This window comes from Phacochoerus africanus, chromosome 7 (genome assembly GCF_016906955.1).
Source record: "Phacochoerus africanus isolate WHEZ1 chromosome 7, ROS_Pafr_v1, whole genome shotgun sequence".
NCBI classification, from domain to species: domain Eukaryota; kingdom Metazoa; phylum Chordata; class Mammalia; order Artiodactyla; family Suidae; genus Phacochoerus; species Phacochoerus africanus.
In genome coordinates, this window is record NC_062550.1 from 9,194,294 (window position 1) to 9,213,017 (window position 18,724).

At 53.5% G+C, this 18,724-nt stretch overlaps 1 protein-coding gene across 1 annotated transcript; it reads left to right on the forward strand.

Moving 5' to 3' along the window:
• Positions 1-5,864: 5,864 nt before the first annotated feature.
• Positions 5,865-17,715, forward strand: DNAL4 (dynein axonemal light chain 4). Its single transcript, XM_047786228.1, has 4 exons — positions 5,865-5,962; positions 13,659-13,866; positions 15,397-15,480; positions 16,686-17,715. The coding sequence occupies exons 2-4, from the start codon at positions 13,798-13,800 to the stop codon at positions 16,848-16,850; spliced, it is 318 nt and encodes a 105-aa protein (XP_047642184.1). The 5' UTR covers positions 5,865-5,962; positions 13,659-13,797; the 3' UTR covers positions 16,851-17,715.
• The last annotated feature ends 1,009 nt before the right edge of the window (positions 17,716-18,724 follow it).

The following is an 18,724-nucleotide window of genomic DNA, read 5'->3' on the forward strand; positions in this document are numbered from 1 at the left end:
GCCCAGACCCACAGAGTGTTGCCTCCCTTGGGAAGCATTCGAGGGGCTCTGGATTAGGGGAGGGGGAGGGGCCCCGTTGTATTTCAACCTGTCCCCTCCCCACGGTCTTCCTTGACTTGTGTGGACCCTAGACGAGACTCTCAGCTTCAGGGTCTGCTCCCCCCACCAGTGCCCACCCCATCCCTAAGGGGTCTTGATTTGGTCCCCAGCCCTCCGTGTGACCCAGCATCTTAGAGGCGCAGCCTCCACCCTCCTGCTCCATCAATACTGTCACAGCTCTTAGTTGGACCTTGTCCTCAGATGGTCCCTACAAGATGTCAGGGGGCCAGTTAGGCGTGAGAGGGGTCACACCCACAGAAACAGGCCTTCTCAGATTTTTCCAAGGCTTCCCAAACTTCCAACAAGAGGAATTCACCACATGAGGACCAGGGGGTATAGCTGGAAGCAGCACTTCAAACAGGAGCACTATATTTGAAGTCTCCAGAGTAATCTGAAAAGCCCGTGTGCTTTGCTCACTCTACTCCAGAATGAATCCAGATTTGTTTTAAAATATTGCTTTTAATTACTTACCACTGAGCAAAATTAAGCTGCAGGCAGATACGCCTTGTTTATCCTCTCTTGCACTGATTTACTTACAGACACCCTCTCTCCCTCTGTCCCACTCAGCTGGCACTGTCCAACCTTGGTGAAATCCCGCTGTCCACCTGCTTCATGCCAGCACCTGCACCTGCACAGCTGAACATTGATGCAGAAAAGCACAGAGTTCTGATGCATGTTGACTCTCATTTTAAACTCATGGCCAGGGATCTCCAAGGGGCATTTCTCCCTTTCCAGCAAGTAAATTCTCCCTGGAGAAAGATAACATCATCCAAACACACATATTTTTTGTTACACAAGGGTTGGCATTCAATAAGAAATTATCAGGCACGTCCAAAGACAAAACTGAATGACCAAAAATCAAGAAAGGAAAGAATTTCAAGGCCAATGGACCTCCACATATGATAAAATTGCATGCAAGTGGAGTTTCCGTTGTGGCGCAGCAGAAATGAGTCCAACTAGTATCCATGAGGATAGAAGGAAGGAAAGAAAGAGGGAGGGAGGAAAGAAGGAAGGAAGGTGCCATACTTAATTCAAAGTAGACTTTAAGACAAGAAGCACTGCTAGAGATAAAAGGCATGTTTCTTGATGCTGAAGAGTCAATCCGTTAAGAAGATATAACAATTATAAATTTGTATGCACATATTAAGAGCTTCGTGATGCAAAAAGTAAAAATTGTTAGAAACAAAAAGAAAAGTTGACAAATCCGTAATTATAATGGGATATTTTATCTATCTCGATAATGTACAGGGCTAGCGGAAGAAAAAATTCCGTATGAGTACAGAACATCTGAACAAAATGCTGAAACACATTGACCTAACAGAGCAACTACTGAATAGACATTCTGTTCAATTATATGTGAGAAGTTTATCCATACTGACTATAGAAAGTAAAATAATGTCCCCCCCCAAAGATGTCTACATCCTGATCCCCAGGACTTGTTAATATGTTGTCACCTGACAAAGGGAAATAAGGTTGCAGATGGAATTAAATTTGCTAATCAGATGACCATGAGATAAAGGGATTAACTAGGAGTATCTGGTTGGGCCCCATGTAATCACAAGAGTCCTAAATATGAAAGAGGCTGAAGGGTTGGTGTCAGAAGGTAAGAGGTCTCCAAAGCTGGAAAAGGGGAGGCAATAGTCTTCTTTGGCGCCGCAGGGAAGAATGCAGCCCTGGGGACACTTTGATTTTAGGCCCCTGAGACACATTTCAGACTTCTCACTCCAGAATTGTTTAAAATTTATGTTGTTGAAAATCACTGGTTTTCCGGAGTTCTTGCCTTGGCGCAGTGGATTAAGAATCCGACTGTAGGAGTTCCCATTGTGGCTCAGCGGTAATGAACCCAACTAGTATCCATGAGGATGAGGGTTTGATCCCTGGCCTTGCTCAGTGGGTTAAGGATGCAGCATTGCCATAAGGTGCGGTGTAGGTCGCAGATGTGGTTTCTATCTGGCGTGGGTATGGCTGTGGTGTAGGCCAGCAGCTCTGACTTGACCCCTAGCCAGGGAACCTCCATATACAGTGAGTGTGGCCCTAAAAGGACAAAAAAAAAAAAAATTAAAAAAAATCCAACTTCTGCAACTCAGGTCGCTGTGAAGGTGCAAGTTCTATCCCTGGTCTGGCACAGTGGGTTAAAGAATCCAGTTTTGCCACAGTTTCCGCATACATTGCAGCTTCAGCTGGGATTCAATACCTGGCCCAGGAATTTCCATATGGCCCGGGTGTGGCCATAAAAAAAAAAAATCATGATTTTTCTAATGTCTATTAGTTGCAACTGACCCAATTGCTAACTGATTCTGGAGGGTCCATCATTAACCATTTGAAACAGCAGAAACAGTGGGTGCAAGGGTGTCAGTGGATCATAGGCTGCATGGTGGTGATCAACCTGAGCTGACTCTGAAGAAGCATCCCAGCCACCGCATTCATTTACTCATACATTAATTCATAAACCATTTACTAAGCACCTACACTCTGCTAGATCCGGTGTGGAACGCAGGGATATAGGGATGAAAAAACAAGGTCCTTGCTCTCAAGGAGCTCACAGGGGTAGATGGAGAGTTAAACTCAGGGACAAAAGAGTGAAGAGAAGCAGTGACAGGAATATGCACCAGGTAAGATGAGAGTACAAAGGACTTTTCTGGTTGCAAGTGACAGAATCCCAACGTGTGCAAGCTAAGACCAAGAGTGTATGGGTTCCTGTAGCCAAAAGGAGGGAAGGGCAGCAGGAGAATGTGGGCAGAGAGGATGCATGAGCCAATGCAGGGAGGGTAGAAGCAGCATGGAGCATGTGAAGAGCCATTAGAGTTGGAAGGGCTGGGAGAGAAAGCCCAGGGGAAGGAGAGGTGAGAAGGAGATGGAGCCGCCCATGGGCCACTCCATGGGGGAGATCCTTGAATGCCAGACTGGGGCATCTGAATGTCACTTGGTAGATGAGGGGGAACTGTGAAGGGAGGGGAGGAGCTGTTGATGAGAGGATTGGTAGAACCTGGGTTTTAGAAGTATGTTGACTATGGTTTGGAGGGTGGGTTAGAGAAGGGCATGACTGCAGCCGCCCAGTTCTATTAGGAAGTTGTTGCAATAATACAGGTGGAATCGTGGTGCTGTGTGCGTGAGGAGTGCCATGAAGGTGGCCGGAACATAAGAGTCAGAAGCAGCAGGGTTGTGACTGACTTGAGGTGAGTGTTGGAGGTGGGAGGGGGAAGAACAAGATGCCCTGATTTCTGATGGAGGCAACTGTGGCTGGTGCCATTCACTGAGATGGGGAGTGCAGGAGAGCAGGTGCGAGGAAGATGGTCAATTCAGTTTGGGACACACTGAGTTTGGAGGGACACTCTGGTGGAGATGGCCGGGAGGCCGTTGGATATTTAGGCCTGCAGTTCTAGTGAGAGAGAAACGCAGGCACCATTGTCTACAAGGACATTGACGGTGGAACCATGGGACTGGATGAGATCCCCAAAGGACAATCCTTAAGGCAGCAATTCTCACCAAGATATGTGTGGGGTGTCATCACAGCTTCCTGGGAGAGTGTTTGGAATTACCAGAGAGGTTTTCCAAAATATATACCCAGCTGTCAATTGCAGTAAATATTCTAGGGGAGTGTGACCAAGGGAAACTCTTGCTGATGGGAAGGTGACTAGTGGAGGAAGGAATCTGGGACCATTGATAAGAAGAAAAGAGGGTCAAGGTGGGCACACAGATCAAAGGGAGGAGAGCACAAAAGGAAGAGGGGTTTGAGATGAGGAGAATGAAATGTTAGGACAAAGCAGTGATTCTCAACTGTGAGTGTGTACCAGGGGTGCTGGTAAAAAATACAGATTACTGCCCCTCACTCTTCTGAAGCTGGGGGGCCCTAGAACCTACCTTGTAAAAAGTTCTGGAGACACTACCTCTGGGGTGGAGAATTTCCTGAAGATGGGTGTAGGACACAGATTTATGCCCGCAGGGGGGATGGGCGCAATAGATAAAGAATAGAAGGATCTATTGTATTCTGCTCTTCAGGAGGTCACTGGTAACCATGGAAGAGGGAATTTCAGTGGTGTTGTGGGAGTGGAACCAGATTGCTGTGGGCTGAGGAATGAATGGGAGGTGAGAAAGAGAAGACAGCAAATGTGGACCCCTTTTGGGAGAAGTTTGGATGAGAGGCGGAAGCAAGAGCTTCATCCCCCTCAAAGGCCACCTTCCATCTCCTGGAGAAACTTGGCAAAGAGGATGGGGAGGCTGAGTCAGATGTCCCGTGGACCCTCAGGAAGGCAGGTGGGGAATCAGCAAGGGCCTGGCACACCTCAATCTCCAAAGCCTCAAAACCAAACCTGCAGTGCCTGCCTTCAGCCACCCATTCCACATCCAGTCTACCGTCTTCTCCACCCCAGTGATCCTTCCATAACCCAATCTGTCCATGTTTCTTGCCCTACTTGAAAACCTCCAACAGCTACTTTCCCCAACTTTGACCTCATCTCTCTGCACCTGGCATTCGAAACCCTACTTTGCTTTGCATCTTCACCTCCACCATCTTCGCCATCACCTCCCACTCTCACCACATTCATCCTCCACCCAGGCCTCATGGAACCACCAGCAGTCTCCCAGTTATCTGTGCTCGCCCACCCTCACTGGCCTACTGGACATCTTAGACCCAGCCAACTCAAGCACCACCTCCTCTGGAGAGAACCAACACCTTGCCCACACTTCTACCAGAGCACAGGTAGAATGAATTACTCTGTATCTATTTGTTGACCTGGCATTGCCCACACTGGGCTGTTCCTTCTCTGGGACCTCTCTGAATCACCACACCTGGCCATGGCTGAGTTCCCAGCAGATGCCAGTGAATGTGAAATGGGGTTTCATCCAACCCATCATGGAGTTCCCATTGAGGCACAGCAGAAACGAATCTGACTAGTAACTAAGAGGTTTCTGGTTTGATCCCTGGCCTTAATCAGTGGGTTAAGGATCCTGTGTTGCCTTGGCTGTGGCTCTGACCGGCAGCTGTAGCTCCGATTGGACCTCTAGCCTGGTAATCTCCATATACCTTGGGTGCAGCCCTAAAAAGCAAAAAAAAAAAGTACCCATCATGATAAAAGTACAATATGGAGTAGCCCACTGACCCTTTGCTCCACCAAATAATTGAATCTTCGGGTTCTTCTCCCTTCCCTCCTCTCCCTTCTCCCTGGTACTGAGATTTTCAGATTAATGAAATATGGACAACTGCGTCTTTAAGTCGGATGGTACAATGTCTCCTATGGCCTAGGACTCGGCAACCTTATGAAGGTGCACTACAGTGCAAAGAGCCCCTAGGCTCCTTCTTCAGAAACTTAAACTTGATGCTTTCCTTTCACAAGTTACTTAACCTCTCGGAATATTAGTTCAGGTGGATGTGGTTATGAATACTATTACCTAAAAGAATTATGGTGAGAACCAGGTGAGACACTCGTAGCCTTACATAAACGCTACTTATTAGGCTTTTGAGACCCTACTAAAGTGGTTTCTTAGTGTCACGACACCAAGAAATTGCATTGGTTATCTCAAGTACAATTATGTGAATGACTAAAAGAAACACCACTCTTCCAAGTTTCTCTAAAATGAGAACTTCTGCGTGTGGCCGGCTCCTCAGGCCCACTTAAGACAACTATAAGCGAAGCCCCGCCTCCTCACCCCTAAGCCACGCCCGTTTCCTCACAAATCTCTACGTTGTGGGGCCCTTCAGTGTTGATTGACATTTCTGTTCACCAATAAGAAGTGAAATTCCCGTCAACGTCCGGTGAAGGGGCAGAACTTCCTTGCTGTTGCTAAGACACTCTTGTTTTGCTCCTTGACAACCCTGGCGGGGGTGCGCTCGCTGAGGCCCTGGCTCTGGCCCCCGCGGGAGCAGGTGAGGCCTCGGGGCGCGGCGGGCAGCCGGGTGGGAGGGCCGTACCCAAGAGGGGCCGGGAGGCATTGCGGGACGGGCGGAGCCTCGCTCACCTCAGAGGCCCCACCTCAGTGTCCTGCCTGTTGGTCCCCAGTTCCAGGTTCTCCCAACCCCCATTCCCCTCCTACTACCACTTCGGGGACCTTCGAGCTCTGTCGGGACTGATTCGCCGCCGCGACTCTACAGGCCGCTCCTCCCCACCCACCCGAGGCCCCCCTCCGGCTTCACGTTCCCTCGTCCTCCCTAACCCCACTTCCCCCTGCACTTCGATCCCCCATCTTTCATGGAGTATCCCCTTCCTCCCGCGGCTGGTCCAGTGGCTGCCATTGCTTCTCCTCTGATCGCCTAACTTCAACAGTTGACGACTTGAGGCTGGTCATTTGCCTTTTTGGCCTCAGTTTCCCTATCAGTAAACGAGAAGTTAGGTTGAATGATCCCTAAGGCTTCTTTGACCCAACTATAGGCTTCCTCCGAGGAATGAAAAGGACTGGGCAAACCTAATTTGGATTCCCAATTACAGGACCCTAGTAAGTTGCCTAATCTTCTCGGACTCCGGTCTGAGTGTATTTAGAATTAGGGTACTGCAGCACATCTTCTCGGGAGATTCTGAGGATAATACGAACTTCCTTCTTTAGTCTCTTGCTCCCGCCCATTTTCCCCTTCTCAAAAGTGTCCCCAACTCCCTTAGTGTCAGCTGTCATTTCTTCATTTCACTCTCAAATCTACATCTCCAGCTCTTCTGCAGGGCTTCCGTGGTTAGGGATACTTTGGGGGTCGGAGTTGGAGTAGAGATTGATGTTTTGATGTGGTTGGGCTTGATGGCTTCCCTCCTGCCCTTGATAATCTGTGATTCCGTGGTCCCCTGCTCCTGATGAGACACCTCCATTTGTATGTCTCAAAAACTGCTTGAACTCAATAATTTAAAAATCAAACTGGCCCGCATCTCTATCTGTCCATCTCTCCATCCTGACTTCCCCTGTCTCAGTAGCATCTCCATCTCCTGAGATCCATCACCCTGCCATGCCCGTCCCTCTTAGGCACTGTCAAGTCTTCCGTTCCGCCTCTGCGAGGATCTCACATTTTCTCCATGTCTGAAGCCAACCTCCTGGTTTAAGTTTTGGTTTTTTTTGTTTTGTTTTTGTTTTTGTCTTTTCTAGGGCCGCATCCGTGGCACATGGAGGTTCCCAGGCTAGGGGTTGAATTGGAGCTACAACTGCCAGCCTCTGCCACAGCCATAGCAGTGCCAGATCCGAGCCGCATCTTTGACCTACACCACAGCTCATGGCAAAGCTGGATCCTTAACTCACTGAGCAAGGCCAGGGATCCAACCCGCAACCTCATGGTTCCTAGTCAGATTTGTTTCCACTGTGCCACAACAGGAACTCCCTGGTGTAAGTTTTTAATGCCTGTCACCTGGGCCATTGCTGTAGCTTCCTGACTGGTGTTCCTACCTCCTGTCTCTCCTCCTGTTAACCCAGCCCACCAGGATTATTGTCTGAAAATGTCACCAGCCCTCAAGAAACCTCCAGTGTGCTCCCTCCACTGAAAATATCCACACTTTTTTTGTGTGTGGGGGAGGGGTGCTGCACCCACAGCAGGTGGAAGTTTCTGGACTAGGGATTGAACCGCTGTAGTGACAATGCTGGATCCTTAACCTGCTGTGCCACAAGGGAACTCTGAAACCCTGCAAATTTTTTTTTTTTTTTTTTTAATGTGCCTTCGTTATGTGGAAGTTCCCATGCCCGGGATCGAACCTGTGCCACAGGTGGGACCCAAGCCATAGCACTGACAACACTGGATCCTTAACAACGTGCTAAGGATCCAGTGATCAATGTGCTGAGCCACTAGGGAATTCCAAAATATCCATACTTCTTAACCCTGGACTCCGGGCCCTTCTGCATGTCCACAACCCGACCCCAGCCTACTTTCTCTCTTCTTCCCCAAGTTCTATCTTCTAGCCAAATTGAACTGTTGGACTTTCCCAGAAGGAGCTGTGAGCTTTCTGCTTCGACCTTACCGTGTGCGCCCATCTCTCTGCCAGGAAGGTCTTGCTCGCCTTGCCCATCTGTCAGGGTTCCCACTCACCTTTTAAGGTCTGACTCAGATGCTGCCCCTGCCACCAGGTTTTTCTGGGTGTCCTTTCCCCTGCCCCTTCCAGAACACTCCTCTGTCCCTGTCTGTCTTGTGCTCTTACTGCTTTCTGCCATGAGCCATAGTTCCTTGTGTATGTGTTGACCTCTCATATCAGACTGTACACTCCTTGGAAGCAGAGATGGTCTCTTGCTTGGAGCAGAGTAGTTGAAAAAGCATAATCCTGAAGTCACATATAACTGATTGAATCCTAGCTCCTCCATGTATCAGCCGGGTTGAGAGTCTCTCTGCTTTTCTCAGCCTGAGTGGCCCTCAGGACAGAAGTGCGCATCTGACAGAGTTCCTGGGGGGAGGGGGCGTAACGAGACCCTCTATGTAGAAGAGCCCTCCTGCTGCCTTGCTCAGGGTCACTGCTCCATAAAGATTGAATGGATGTGCTGGGTTCCCTCCTTTCCCAGAGAGCAAATGAAAAACAGTTTAATTACAATTTAGATATTTGTTGGGCTTCTGCCATGTGCCAGACATTGGACTTGGTGCCCTGGGGCATCTCCAGGAGAACACAGCCAGTCCTTCAGCCGCAGGTGCCTGGCTGGACTCACTGCTGAGTCGTGACTGCTCGTGAGATGTCAGCAGCAATTAACGATATTGTGAATGATCTGTTTAAAAATGGATCAGTGCTAACTCCAGTTTATTTCTGTGATGGCGTCATTCTTGGTCCTTTACGTTCAAATCTGTTCTCTTGAGTGGGAAGGGGTGGGGGCTGGGAAGGGGTAGGTGGGAGACCGAGGGGTCCGCTGTCTGTAGTAAGCATCGGTTCCCCTGCGGAGCTGATGGCTGCGGTCGTTATGGCTTTTTGTTGTCCTTTGCATCTTGACAAAAATGTTTGGATTTCATCCAGATTTGGCTGTACCACGAGTCAGTGTTGTTTATTACATCATCTCATACACAAAGATGTCTTGAGGGCCCCCTCCTTCTCCCTCTCTCTCGCTCGCTCCCTCCCGTTTTCTCTCCCTCCCTCCCCGTGGTTTCAGGCACTTCAGAAGTTTTCCCTGGACCTCAGTGAAATGAGAAACAAATAAGAGTGACGTTGGGGAAAAAAAAAAAAAAAACCTTTGTGTGCATGAAGGGTAACCCCCTTTCCTTGAGAAGGACTATTCTTTGTTCTGCAGTCATCCCCTCCTTACTATTAAGATTTTCTTTTATAGTAGGTGATACACTTCTTTTTTTTGTCTTTTTAGGGCTGCACACACTGCATGAGGAAGTTTCCAGGCTAGGGGTCAAATCAGAGCTGCAGCTGCCGGCCTACACCACAGCCCCAGCAATGCTGGATCCAAGCTGTGTCTGTGACCTACATCACAGCTCAGGGCAACACCGGATCCTTAACTCACTGAGCAAGGCCAGGGATCGAACCCGCATCCTCATGGATACTAGTTGGATTCATTACTGCTGAGCCACAGTGGGAACTCCGGTGATACACTTCTTAATGCTCTTCCTTAAGAAAATTTTAAAACGGCAGTCCTGCCGCCCCCCTCATTTTAAACTGACTGTGAATTCCGGCTCTTCCGCGTTGGTTCCTGACGTCACCCCTGACCCCTTAGACGAATGCCCTCAAGTCCTTCAGTTCCCATCTCTTTGCCTCACAAGCTTTGCTCTTTGCCGGGAGGCAGAGGGCTGGCGCGCCAGGAAAAGGCAGGAGGGTGGCCGAGGGTGTGTCCCCAGGATGGCGGGAAGCAGGAGGCGCCCCCGGACGGGGGCTGGACCGGGAGCTGCCGAGGACAGGCGCTAGTTGTGCTGTTGTCTTGTCTCCTACTTGCACAGGAGGTGGAGGCTGAAGAGCAGACGTAGGTCCGCACCCCACCTCTCTGCGCCCCAGGGCCCTGTCTGAGAGCTGGGAGCGGTGCTGCCCCCACAGGCTGTTCGGGGCCGAAGCGAGACAGTGCGTGTGAAAGCCAGTGTGACCACACCACTGCCCCCGGCCCGACTGTGTTTACGGGGTTTCCGTGTGACTCTCCTGCCGCAGCGCTCACAGCAGAGTGGGACCCCCGTGGGCGTCGCCGAGTGTGGCCCGTGTTTGGATGTTTAGGTGGCTGGGATGTGACGAAGGACCTTGTGCTTTGCCTTCTCCGGGCGCCAGGAACAGGCCTGCCGGTTGCCGGGACGCGGCGTCTATGCGCGGGCCCAGATGGTAGATGAGAAAACCCAGATGGTCTTACCGAGAAGGCACCGGGCCGGTCCTCCCATCTCTCAGTGGCCGCGGTCCATGAGCCACGCGTGTTCCAGGCGCTGAGTGGCGTGGGGGTTGGGTGGGGAGGGCAGAGATTTTGGCCTTACTTCCCAGCACTCATTTATTTTTCCTCATTCTTTCCACATCTCCTAACCCCCTTCTGGATTTTCCCCAAATGCTTCAGAAGCAAAATAATAAATGGTGACTGAGGTCAGTGCCACAAAGAACCAGGGACAAGCCCATGAGACAAAGAGCCCTGCCTCTGCCTCCTGTTGCCTAGGAGAAGCCAAGCGTCAGACACGGGCGGGCGAGGCTGTGTCAAGTGAGTGCCCCAGCCCGGGGACACACTTGCATTATTAAAGGGCTCGCTTTTAGACCTGACGCGGCTTCTTCCTGGCCTGGACCTGTCAGGCACACGTTCATTTGCATGGGAGATTGATAAGGTTATTAAAACCTCCAGTTCTGCTATTTTCAGTAGGGTTTTTAAATCATGGCTGAATGACTATGGCTGTACTAGAACAATACAGCATCATAAAAAATTCTCCCACCTTTCCACATTTGGAAACCCATAATCTATGACTGTTCCTTTTTATTCTGCAAGTCTCGCGCCTCCTGAATCCCCAGAAGTACGTGTAGTGAGGAGGAAAAGCTCTTGGCACTCGTGACCCTTAATAAACGTGGTTGACTGAGGTTGACGAGGTCCTGGCTGAGGACGTGGTTGTAAGAGCAGGCTGCTGATCAGCGTGCGGGGAGCTCTAAAATTTCAAAAGGCTCACGTGCAAATGCTTGGTGCTCGCAACAGCTCTCTGCGAAGAAGGGGGGATCATCCCATTTCACAGAGGAGGAAACCAAGGCTCAGGTTAAATGACTTGCCCAAGCCTGCAAAGCAGCGGGGAAGGCAGAATTGGTTTCTGTGATAGAGCTGTACTCCAGCCCAGATACTCCGCCCTGTGGCCCTGTACCTTCTCTTTTCTATAAGCTGATGCCCCCTCCCCTCCAAAAAACAGTCCTAGTGGCTTTTCCCACTTTGTCCTTGAAACACAGGCTTTGGTAATACCTCTGAGGTCTTGTTTCATCCATATGTTGAAGCAGAGTCCAAGCAGACCCTGACCTCCCTGAGGGCAGGCGGGTACATGACGGTGTCTGAGGCCCCTTCCAGGCTGGCCTGTTTTAGCCCAGAGGATGAGTGGAATCGAATTGAAGGTAGGCAGCTGCTTCAGCCTCCTAAGTTGTTCCCACTTGAAAATCTCCAGAGGCATTCAAAGCCCTTATCCTTTTATTATCAGTGGGGCCCCCACCTTCTGGGATGTTTCGATGGTGCGGAAGAGGAGGCAGTAAAGTGGCCTTTACCAAAGAAGGCTAGGAGGACAGGGCCTTAACATGAACGAGGAAAGACACAGCGATTCACTGGGTTTTGTGAACTAAGAAACAGGAACGGAAGGTGCAATGAGATTGTGTGTGGTGATCTGCCAGCCTTGTGTAGAGGCAAACAGAACCCGATGATATCTGAGTGGCACACATGCCCAGAACTGATGAGGTAAGAGGAGCTGTCTGTCCACTGGGAAATCGGAGACTCTCAGTGCCGTGGGATGCTGGAGTCGGGGCCAGGTGTCCAGCCTCGCCGAGGGAGCTGGCCACACGGAGGAGCGCTCAGGGCGGCTGAAGCATCAGAGAGTGGGAGAAAATTGAGAGCATAGCCGGGAAACATGCCCAGAATGCTCAGGTCTTGGCCAAATAAGGGTCTCGTTAGCCTTGGACCAGAGGAGCCCGAAAGGGAAGATCAAACACGTCTCACTGCAGGGATGGTGGGAGCCGCGCCGGGGGTCATGCACACGCTCCCGGTCAGCTGCGTGGGTCCCTCCTGCGTGTCACTGCAGTAGGGAGGCCTTGTGAGGAGTGGGGGGGGCACCCATGCCGGAGACTGGGCCCAGATCAGACCCCAGCTCTGCGCCAGTAGCTGAGTGACCTTCAGGGCAGCGATGCCTCCATTCATACAGGACCTAATCTGTGGGACCATTGGTGGCGCACCTAGAACGGTGTCTGGCACACGGGACAGCCAATAAATGTCCCCATCATTACCTACCTGTTAGTTACTACGCTAGGCATCTTCAGGGCTCCATGGCTGTGCAGTGAAAGTAAATTCGTTTAGAAATAGGAGAAATGCTGGAATAACATTATTTGGCTGTATTTGTCCAATATGGTTGGTTAAAAAGGTTTTAACGACGTGGTGGTTTGTGTTCATTTGTATCAGTCATACTTTTGAGATAAAAAGTTCTTTGAAGAGCTCCCTGGTGGCTCAGCAGGTTAAGGATCCAGTGTTGTCACTGCTGTTGCTCAGGTTGCTCCTCTGGCACAGGTTCAGTCCCTGGCCCAGGAACTTCTTCATGCCACGAGCACAGCCAAAATTAAAAAAAAAAAAAAGGAAAGAAAAAGAAAAATTTCTTTGAATTATAGGATAAATTGAATTGTAGGATAAAGAGAAACATCAGAATATCTAGCATTGCTCCGAGTCATTTAGGAACCAGGCCTGTCTCTTTAGGAAAAGCCCCATCTGTTTTTCTATAACTAGATATGGAAGACAAAAAAAATCTATGCATGTATATTAGGCTTTATAACTTTAAAGTCATATCCTCCTGCGTATGCCCCAGGAGCCAGAGGGAGGGAAGGGCAGTGTATTGAGTGCCTCCCATGTGCCTGGCACTGTGTTAATTGCTTTTTTTGTCTCATTTGATTCTCGTAACAGCCCTCATGTTACAGATGAGGAATCTGAGGCCCAAGACACACAGCTGGTGAGCAGTAGGACCAGTACTAAGGCCTAGGCCTCCCAACTCCTGGGCCCACCAGCCAGGACAGGGTGGCCTGAGAGCCAGTGGACAAGGAGGGCTGGCAGGCTGGCATGCCAAGGCAGGCACAGAACCCCAGAGCCAGGACTTAGAGAAGGAGGCACTCGCTTGCTCAGGAATCCAGGTCTGTTGAACGTGACCTGACATGTAACTTCCCAACCACGTGTGCTGGGAAGTAAGGCCCGAGTGCATAGTGGGCGTGCAGACGAGTTGCATTTGTTCATTGCACACTCAAGGCTCCACCCTCGGCCTGGCCCACAGTCAGTATTTGTCTTGATAACGACAGTGTGGGCTTGCGGCATCGTACCAGTTTGTTCTTAACCGGGTCCCAGCATCTCGTGTTGACTCATCTTCCCGACTGCAGATTCGCTGGCCATTTGGGAAAGGATGCGGAGGAGTTGAGACGGGGAGGTGTCAGATTGTTACTGAGACATTTCTAATTTGTGATGTGTGGTTTTCAAGCCAACTTGTTTCTCCTGGTTTTTCCTGTTTTCTACAGCAACCCTTGGGGAAAGACATTTTCTGCTCCCGCCAAGCTGGCAGGGCCTGCTTCCTGAATCTCCTGGGCGTGTCTTAATTACCAGTCCCAGCGCCTCCTGAAAGGCCCACTCTCTCCCCCTGGTCACAGTGGAAGGATCATGGGAGAGACGGAAGGGAAGAAAGATGAGGCTGATTATAAACGACTACAGACCTTCCCTCTGGTCAGGGTAAGGCCCAGGGGAGGGAGGCAGGGTGGCCAGCAGGGCCCGCAGAGCCTTTGAGAGAGGCAGAAGGAGCCCGTCCCCTGCAGGATGGCAGTGGGAGGAGGTTAAGACAGGCTCTGCTGGCCAGGGCTGGAGGCCAAGGTGTCAACGGCGATTCCTTCCTTCCTTCCTTCATTCATTTGACAATTATTTGAGGCCACCTGCTACATGCCGGGCACTGTTCTAGGCACGGTGGATATAGGAGAGAACCGGACAAAGGCCTGGCCCGCATGAAAGACAGGTTTAAAAAGAACATCATTTTGTGTACCGAGTGCTGTCAAGACAAATAAAGCAGGTGCAGGGGGCTAAAGAGTAGAGGTTGGCTTCTGGAAAGCTCTCTCTGATCAGATACCTGAGTAAAATTAGGGAGCAGGCCTTCCGAAGGTCTGAGGGAGAACGTTCCCCAGGTGGCGGGAGCAGCAGGCCCAGGAAGCCCGAGGCGGGAGCGAGCTCGGCACTTGGGAGGAGCAGAGAGGAGGCTGTGGGGCTGGAACTGAGTGCTGAGAGGGACGTGAGTGTCACAGTGACCGAAGGGCCAGACCTCACAGGCCTGGCGGGCCACAGTGAGAACCGTGGCTTCTACCCTGAGTTCAGAGGGGAGCAGGAAAGAGTTTTAAGCAGAGGAGTAATATAATCGGGCCCGGGATTCCAAAAAGAGCACTCCAGCTGTTGGAAGGGACCAGAGCGGAAGTGGGCGGACCAGTGAGGATGCTATTCCAGAGCCCGGAGAGATGAGGGCGGCCGGGTCCAGGTCATCGAGCAGAGGTGGTGAGACCTGGTAGGATTCTGGGCAGATCTTGAAGGTGGAGCCGTGGAAATCACCAGCACCCTGGATGCTGGCAGTGAGGGAAAGGGGTCAAGGGCGACGCCTAGGGTTGGTTTTGTCCCGAGCAGGGAGAGAGATGGTGTCAATTACCAGGAGAGGGAAGGCGGAGGAATAGGTTTATGGGAAAAATCAAGAGTTACACTTTCAGACACCTGAGCCTGTCATGGAAGCCGCCGGACATAGGAATCCAGAGCCCCCCAAAGAAGTTAAAGCTAAGGATGCACATGTGGGCACCCTCCCCACATCTTCTGTAGATGTATCAACCCCCCGAGCGGGCTGGGGTCCCCAGGGAGCCGAGAACCAGAGAAGAGGGCAGGGTGGAGGGAGGACCGTCCGGCCAAGTGGGCTGAGAAAGGAGCCCGAGAGGCAGGAGGGAAAGCAGCCGCCATCGCAGTGACTGCGCCCTTCAGGCTCCCAGGCCTGGTAAACCATTTCCCAGGCCGGCCTGCTCCTGCCTGGGCCAGCCTTCTGCCCAGGCTGGAGAGGCCCCCGGCCTTGGCGCCCACGAGGCTCGGTTTGGTCCTGTCAGGAGATGGGTCATCTCTGAGCTCTGCCCGGGGCTGTGCCAGGGCTGCTGCCGGGGTCCATGTCCTGCGCTTGGGCCAGAGCGGCCAGCCCGGAGGGCCGGGTCCTGGGCTAAGGCTCTGTCTGTCCCGCCCTGTCCCCAGCACTCGGACATGCCGGAGGAGATGCGAGTGGAGACCATGGAGCTGTGTGTCACGGCCTGTGAGAAATTCTCCAACAACAACGAGGTATTGGCGCCAGTGCAGGCCCCTCATGTCTTTGGCGACCCCTGTGGGTGAATCGAGTGGCCCCAGTCCCCACAGCCAGCTCCAGAGGCCCCCTGGGACCCGGCTAGAGCCTTCCTTCCTTGGAAGCATTCGGACTGTGGGCAAGGCCAGGGCTGGCGAGGGAGAGGGTGGTGCTGCCTCCAGGTGCGGATCGGACGTGCACACATGGCCCCAGAGGGCTCTTCAGGGCGCCCCGCGCACCTCCCCAGCTCAGGTGGGCGGCTGACTAGGGCGCCGTCTCCCTCGCTCCGTCCAGTGGAGAACAGAGGCCTGCCCAGCACGCATTCATGTGTCCATCCATTCAGAAAAGAGGTTAAGCACCACCCCTGTGCCAGGCACAGTTCAAGGCGCTGGCGACACGACCCGACAAATAGGCATCAACCAGGAATGTCATTCATCCGTCTGTGATCAGCAAGGAGTCCGTGTCAGGCAGCTGGGGGGTGCGGGGGGAGTGCAGACCCGGCCAGTGAGGACCCAGGCTTTGGGTCAGGCAGGCCCCAGCTCGGCCCCCGTCTCCAGCCCTGCCTCGCTCATTAGCCTTGGACAGACCGTTTCTCAGTCCTGACCCCGGGGTATCCCGACTCCTGGTCTAGGAGGGGCTGGGTGCCGAGGACACGGGTGAGGACGAGGCTCCCACAGGACACACAGCATGTGCCTGGGCACGGGGTCACCCCACAGAGGCCGGGCCTCCGCCCCTCCTGAGACCTCTTCCTGAAAGAAGCTTCTTGAAGGAGCGAGCACAGGAAGGCGTGGGCTATTGCCGCAGCTGAGGGAGGCGGTCCAGCTTCTCTCCCAGGAGCCCAGCAGACCCATCAGGGAAAAGGCCTTCTGTTCCCCGAAGGCAAAGCTGCCACCTCGCAGGACAGCCGTCACCCCGTCTGCTCTCAGGTGGCTTGTTCATTCTGTGCTGAGAACAGCCCTGCGCTGAGGGCAGAGCTGCAGCCTCCAGCCCGTCTCAGGCCCGACGCCTGCTCTCCCACCTCGCGGTGTCTTGCGACTGGTGAGGTGACGTCTGGGTTTCGGGGCCTGTGCGGAGACCCTCTGGCGGATCCGCAGGCAGAACCACTGTCACGGGGCAGCTGGCCTTTCTCTTGCCCACGCGCTGCTTCCCGGAGAGGGCGGGACGTGTGCCCCCCCCCCCCCCCACGAGCCTCCTCTCCTTCCAGAGCGCCGCCAAGATGATCAAGGAGACCATGGACAAGAAGTTCGGCTCCTCCTGGCACGTGGTGATCGGCGAAGGCTTCGGCTTTGAGATCACGCACGAGGTGAAGAACCTCCTCTACCTGTACTTCGGGGGGACCCTGGCCGTGTGCGTCTGGAAGTGCTCCTGACACCGTCCCCCCCCTCCTGCCCCTCCTCGGGGATGGGGAGCAGCCCCGGGCAGGTCCTGGCTTCCCAGAGGAAGGCCGGGGCCCCTTCTCTCGTCCGTCCCGCGTCCCCATCCCTGAGCCCCGCCCCGTGTGCGAATTTGGCCACATCTCTGTCCCCAGGCTCGCAGCCATCTCCCGCCGAGTCCCGGGGTGTGAGGGGCAGCAGGGGAGGGGCGGGACGTGGAACTGTCCTCTCGGGGATGTGCCAGCCCCACCTCGCTTGGCGGCGCCTCGCCCCTGCATCCCGGAGCCCCCGCCTTCCCCCCAGCACTGCTGCCGGGGGCCTCGAGAGGAAGCCTCTCCTCTCGGGCATCTCTCTGGTCCTCCGGAGAAGCGGTGACCCCCAGAAGCCCCTTGCCCACCCTGACCCAGGCTGAACAAACCACTGCATCTCGTCGGGCCGACAGCCCCTGGCTCTGGCTCTGGCTCGAGGACCCAGCCGCCTGTGCCCCTCCGTCCCCCATCCCTCCCCAGCCGCCAGGCCGCGTGAACCTTTCACTTTGCCTCCACCCGTGCAGTCGGTAACCAGGGGCTGAGGGTGTGGGAGCTGCGACCGAGCAGTTTCTCCAAGGGTCGCTGACCCCCGGTGAGACGCCTGGGCCAGGAGCGCACTCGCCGCGAGGCCGTTTCGCAGGGAAACCTGGCCTGCCGCTTACGTAGCATCAGGGACCGCATGCTGATTTGTACTTCTTATCTCTGCTGGGTTTTCTATTCTCTTTCTGAGTGTGGGGAGAAGGGTTTTAGTAGAAGGGCGAATCCTATTTTACACAGCGGTCTTATTTATATAAATGTCTTGGTTTTTACAATTAAAATAACCAAAAACTGACCTTGATCTGCAGTCTCTCGAGGTTGTCCTCAGGCCATGCTGGGGCCCAGGAACCAGGGGCTTCCGGCCAGACAGTGAACCCTGTGCCCCGGCCCCGCCGCTCCCCGTTAAGTCGTGTGCGCAGGCTGAGCACAATTGGGTGGGGCCCTGTGGACACTCACCAGGACACCCTTGGTGGCCAGGCCGAGCCACTCCAAAGATGTTTTCAGCCTCACAGAATATGGTTCTGCTCAAAGATAGTCATTCAGCAGCCACGGAGTGCCAGGCCCCAGGAGTGGGGACGCAAGGAGGAAAAGCCGCAGGCCTGCGCTCTGGGAGCCCGCGGTCTGTTGCGGAGGAACAGCTGGATGTGAGAGGTGGCCTCGGAGTCGGGGTGGGAGGAGCGGCTCCGTGCTCAGCCCAGGGTGCGAGGGGGAGCCTCTGATGGGGGAGCCCGAAAGCCAACTCTGTTTTTTTCCTTTCTTTTCAGGACTGCCCTGCGGCCTATGGAGGCTCCCAGGCTAGGGGTCCAGTTGGAGCTGCAGCTGCCGGCCTGCGGCTCAGCCACAGCAATGCCAGATCCGAGCCGCATCTGTGACCTACACCACGGCTCATGGCAACGCCGGGTCCTTAACCCACTGAACGAGGCCGGGGATCGAACCTGAGTCCTCACAGACACTGTCAGGTTCTTAACCTGCTGAGCCACAGCACGAACTCCTGGAAGCCAGCCCTTGAAGGGAGAGTGGGCTTTTGCCCAGGGAGGAGGTGCCCAGCTCTGCCCCGGCCAGGGAACAGCAGGAGTAAACACACAGAGGCAGGTGAGGCTTGAGGCTGAGGGGGTTACATTAAAGACCTGAGAAGCCCCTCCAGCTCAGGGCTGGCCCCTGAACCTGAGTCTCAGACCTAAAAATGCTGGGCCTGGACAGAGCTGGGCCAGCCCGTCCTTCTCCCCCACCTGCCCTCCCACGCTCACGGGGACTCCTGAGCCGGCCCACCTAGGGCGTTCAGACCTGGCAGCCCCTGCACCCGG

What these genes read in the sequence shown, in the direction of transcription:
- DNAL4 (XM_047786228.1), top strand. Translation starts at nt 13,798, where the DNA reads ATGGGAGAGACGGAAGGGAAGAAAGATGAGGCTGATTATAAACGACTA. An exon ending in AGACCTTCCCTCTGGTCAGG is followed by an intron (nt 13,867 to 15,396) that starts GTAAGGCCCAGG and finishes CCCTGTCCCCAG; the next exon opens with CACTCGGACATGCCGGAGGA. An exon ending in AATTCTCCAACAACAACGAG is followed by an intron (nt 15,481 to 16,685) that starts GTATTGGCGCCA and finishes CTCTCCTTCCAG; the next exon opens with AGCGCCGCCAAGATGATCAA.